The 4114-nt window shown below is 37.5% G+C and overlaps 1 protein-coding gene across 1 annotated transcript in view; it reads right to left on the bottom strand.

The window, feature by feature from the left end:
• Window positions 1-1902: 1902 nt before the first annotated feature.
• Window positions 1903-4114, bottom strand: part of LOC107743466 (collagenase 3-like) — a 17534-nt gene continuing 15322 nt past the window's right edge. Inside the window, exons 11-15 of the mRNA XM_016556686.1 lie at window positions 3355-3505; window positions 3110-3265; window positions 2440-2599; window positions 2214-2317; window positions 1903-2108 (exon numbers count right to left, since the gene is read on the bottom strand). Of these exons, the coding sequence (XP_016412172.1) occupies window positions 2005-2108; window positions 2214-2317; window positions 2440-2599; window positions 3110-3265; window positions 3355-3505 (675 nt within the window). The 3' untranslated portion in view covers window positions 1903-2004. The remainder of the gene's footprint in view (window positions 2109-2213; window positions 2318-2439; window positions 2600-3109; window positions 3266-3354; window positions 3506-4114) is intronic.

Raw genomic sequence — 4114 nt, 5'->3', positions numbered from 1 at the left:
AGTGTTTCAAGCTCTTGGTGCATAAAGAAGATCTGTAAAGTTGCAAAGACTAAAGTCTCAAATCCAAAGAGATATTCTTTATAAGAGTTAAGAGTCAACCACACCCTCCTAAAATGGCTCATTCTAACATGCCCCCACATGTCTACGTCACGATGTGGGAAGATTTGCATAACGCCGCCCAAATGTTCACGCAAAGAAAGAAGGCGTAACTTTTATTCACGCTGCCATGTTGTGGCGTCGCTGTGTGTTTCGTTGTGAAAGCGAAACTACTTCTCCGATCACAAATGCAGACATGGTTTTATGTTTACGCGGCGCGATGCAAAGCAACGCGTAAAAAGGCAGTATAAGTCATTATAATCCGTAATTATGTCCCCACTGGATGCAACAAATGCCTTGTTTGTAATGGGTTTTATTGGTTTTGTCTCGTCTAGTGATGTTCGGATCGCGAATGAATCGTTCTATTTACCCGGATCTTCTTAGTGAACCGGTCGAACCAGTTCACCAAATCAAACTGAATCGTTTGAAACGGTTCGCGTCTCCAGTACGCACTAATCCACAAATTACTTAAGCTATTCGGTTTATAACCGTGCCCGACACTCCCTCTGACGCGAAATAAACCAATAATCCCGAGTTATTCAGTTACTCCTAACAGTACATTGACTGAACTTCTAAAAGAGAACCGATGATGGAATGTGCACGAGCAGAGCAGCTGGACTGACCCCTTGTCCAAATACCCACACTTGCGGTCTTGGCCACTTGAGAGCGCGTGTGCGCGACAGGAAGTAAGTACACAAGACTGTCCCAGGTCTTAAAAATGCCAGAGTGCAGTGCCCTTAACGCACACTAAATCCACATCATCATGATTTTAAAATGCAAAGTATTTAAAATTAAAATTAAAATAAAGCTATGTAAACACTTGCATTTTTACAACCCTACAAGTGTGTCCCATCACGTAATGAAAAGTTCAACACACACACTTGTGGTCTTCATCCTCACGTGAACACTTGGGCCAAATACAGGAAATACGTCATATAAGTAGTCAAGTGGTCAAGTGCAAAGACCCCAAGTGTGGGTATTTGGACAAGGCATGAGTCTCATCCTGCTGGGAGACGGCATCACAGTATGTTAAGGGGCGTAACATTTCCGTCACACGCTTGAGGCATTCGGCCAATCACAACGCACTGGATAGCTAGCCAATCAGAGCACACCTCGCTTTTCAGAACGATGAGCTTTGTAAAAATCGATGCGTTTCAGAAAGGCGGGGCATAGAGGAGAAACAATAATGTACGTTATATGGAAAATAATGTGTTTTTTTAACCTTAAACCGGATAAACACATTGCATTACACCAAATACACAACATAATGTTATTTTTAGCAACGTCATATGACCCCTTTAAGTTTTATTATAATCTAATTTTGGCTTGTACAAAGTTCTTAAAAATGTAATCTTTGTCTGTGTTGGTTTCATACATTTTTTTAAGTTTTCTTGAATTTATTTGACCTGAACTAAATTTAACTTTTCATAAAATGGTTTAAATATGTGATTTTTTTAAATGTAATAGTTGGGACACACAGTCCTGTCTAATTTTTATTTGTAAAATATATATATATATAGATATAAAAAATGCCTACCTACATTTTTTACTTTATGCTTGACTTAATGCTTTTATATTCATTATAAAAGAGTATTTTTAATGTATCTGTGAGCAAGTTAATACATTATATTAATAGCAACACCACTAGTATATATATATATATATAGAGAGAGAGAGAGAGAGAGAGAATGTGTTGTTCAGTTTACAAAAAAAAAATGCATCCACATTTTCCTATTTATTTTTATTTATTATATTAGAAGATGAGTTAGAATTGAATTGCAAGATTTAGCAAAAAAAATATTTGTAATAAGATTTCATCAAAAACAAAACAAAACAAAACAGAAAAATATAGGTACATTACTATAGGTACAACTTTCATTTAATTTCTTTTCATTTTCATTTAAATGTTTAGTAGCAGTCTAGCCATCCATAGTTCAACAGAAACCGATTCACTCGTCTTGAGGTGAAATTATACTCCGATTGCCTTGAACCTTCTGAGAAATACAGATAACCTAAAAAAGGAGAAAAAAATAATAATTTCATTCAAGGCAAGAGCATTAAATGAATAATGAATGATTGAATAGTTAGTGTTTTTGTTTTATAGCGTTTAAGCTCACCATCATTTTCAAAAGCAGCATCCACCCGTGACCCAATGCCAGGGAAATTACGTCGAATAGTTTTAGGAAAGTCTCTGTCCATCTGAGCTGTTCTTTCATTGAAGCTACACCATTGTTAAAATTATGTTAGTTTTGATGTTATTTTGAAAAATCAACATAATATTAATTGGAGACAATGTGATGTATAAAGGTTCATTTAAGCTACTCAGTCATAGTTTTTTCTTACCTCCAGTATTTGGTTCCAACAAAAAACAAAGTGCGGTTGATTGATTTTACATATACAGCTGCATCAATCTTTCTCACGTATTTGGGAAACCCGAATTTATATATGGGTTTGGGATATCCAGGCAAAGTAGTGTTGCCCTTTACTGCCCAGTACTGCTGACCTGTATGTGGAAGACCACACAACTACATTTACTGAAGCCTTGTTATACATTTACATTTACATTTACATTTAGTCATTTAGCAGACGCTTATTTTAAGGTTTGTATGTTTATATATATGTGTGTGTGTGTGTGTAATTATATATATATATATATATATATATATATATATATATGTGTGTGTGTGTGTGTGTGTGTGATTAACTACATTAAATATAAAAAATAAAATAAATAAATTCTTACCCATTTTTAAAGAAGTACAATTGTCGACGAATGCTGGTTGCTGCATCAAATACTAAGTCACGCTTACATGGTTCTGGTGGGGTCAGTCCAGGATTTGGTTTTGGTGTTCTAACTCCTAAAACATAACACAAAACATATAACATAAATAATATTTATTGATTTTTTTTATAGTTGATAATGCTCACCAGTGACCATGCAATATGATCTGTTGTATTTTATTTATTGATATTGCACTATGTGTTCTCTATCACAAAAAAACATTTACCGTACAGGGCCTGGACCCCAAGTCGGTCATCACGAGGAAGTGCATAGCCATTCGTGTTGACATACGGTAAGTTGGATACATGAGAGCCAAAGGGTCTGTGGAGTGCTCTAGTCCCAGTGCATGTCCGAATTCATGAGCCGCCACCAAAAGCAGGTTTATACCTAAAGCAGATTTATGATTTTTTAAATAATAAATAATAATAAGGTAACATATATGTAAGCATGTGATTCTGTGTGATTTGTGCATTCACCTCGTGATCTTAGCGTCCACCTCTCATCATCGTCAAAGTGTGCGTCTCCTCCCTGCTCTGGACCGGGTGCGTTGGCATGCTCGAACAGTACCATGACGCGAGTGTGTGGCGGTGCCGGCACTGACACAGTAATGACGTCATCACGCCGGATCTGGGTCAGAGCCGCCACAACGCGCGTCCACAAGTGACGCAGTAGAGAGGAAAATGTGGAATAAAGTCGTTATTTTAGTTTTCTTTGCGCAAAAAAGTATTCTCGTAGCTACGTATCTTTACAGTTGAACCACTGATGTCACACGGACTACTTTGTCGATCATCTTGGTACTTTTCTGAACCTTGAACGTGGTAGTTACCTTGCTGTCTATGGGAGGGTCAGAGAGCCCTCAGATTTCATCAAAAATATCTTAAATTGTGTTCCGAAGATGAACGAAGGTCTTACGGCTTTCGAACAACAGGAGGGTGAGACAGAATTTTCATTTTTGGGTGAACTAACCCTTTAACGATCTCCATCTACACCACACAACCGAAAACGCATGTCGCATGACCATTCATGCAGGTACAACCATAGATAAGTATAGGTAGATTCCCTAATACAGGGGTGCCCAACCCTGCTCCTGGCGATCGACTGTCCTGCAAAGTTCAGCTCCAACCCTAATCAAACACACCTGAAGCAACTAATTATAGGGTCTTCAGGATCACTTAAAAATTAAAGGCAGATGTCTTTGATTAGAGTTGGAGCTAAACTTTGCAGGACAGTCGATCG

The sequence above is a fragment of the Sinocyclocheilus rhinocerous genome, unplaced genomic scaffold (assembly GCF_001515625.1).
Source record: "Sinocyclocheilus rhinocerous isolate Xijiao unplaced genomic scaffold, SAMN03320098_v1.1 scaffold106, whole genome shotgun sequence".
NCBI classification, from domain to species: domain Eukaryota; kingdom Metazoa; phylum Chordata; class Actinopteri; order Cypriniformes; family Cyprinidae; genus Sinocyclocheilus; species Sinocyclocheilus rhinocerous.
Note: the sequence above shows the minus strand (reverse complement) of the source record. Positions and strands in the feature narration are given on the sequence as shown.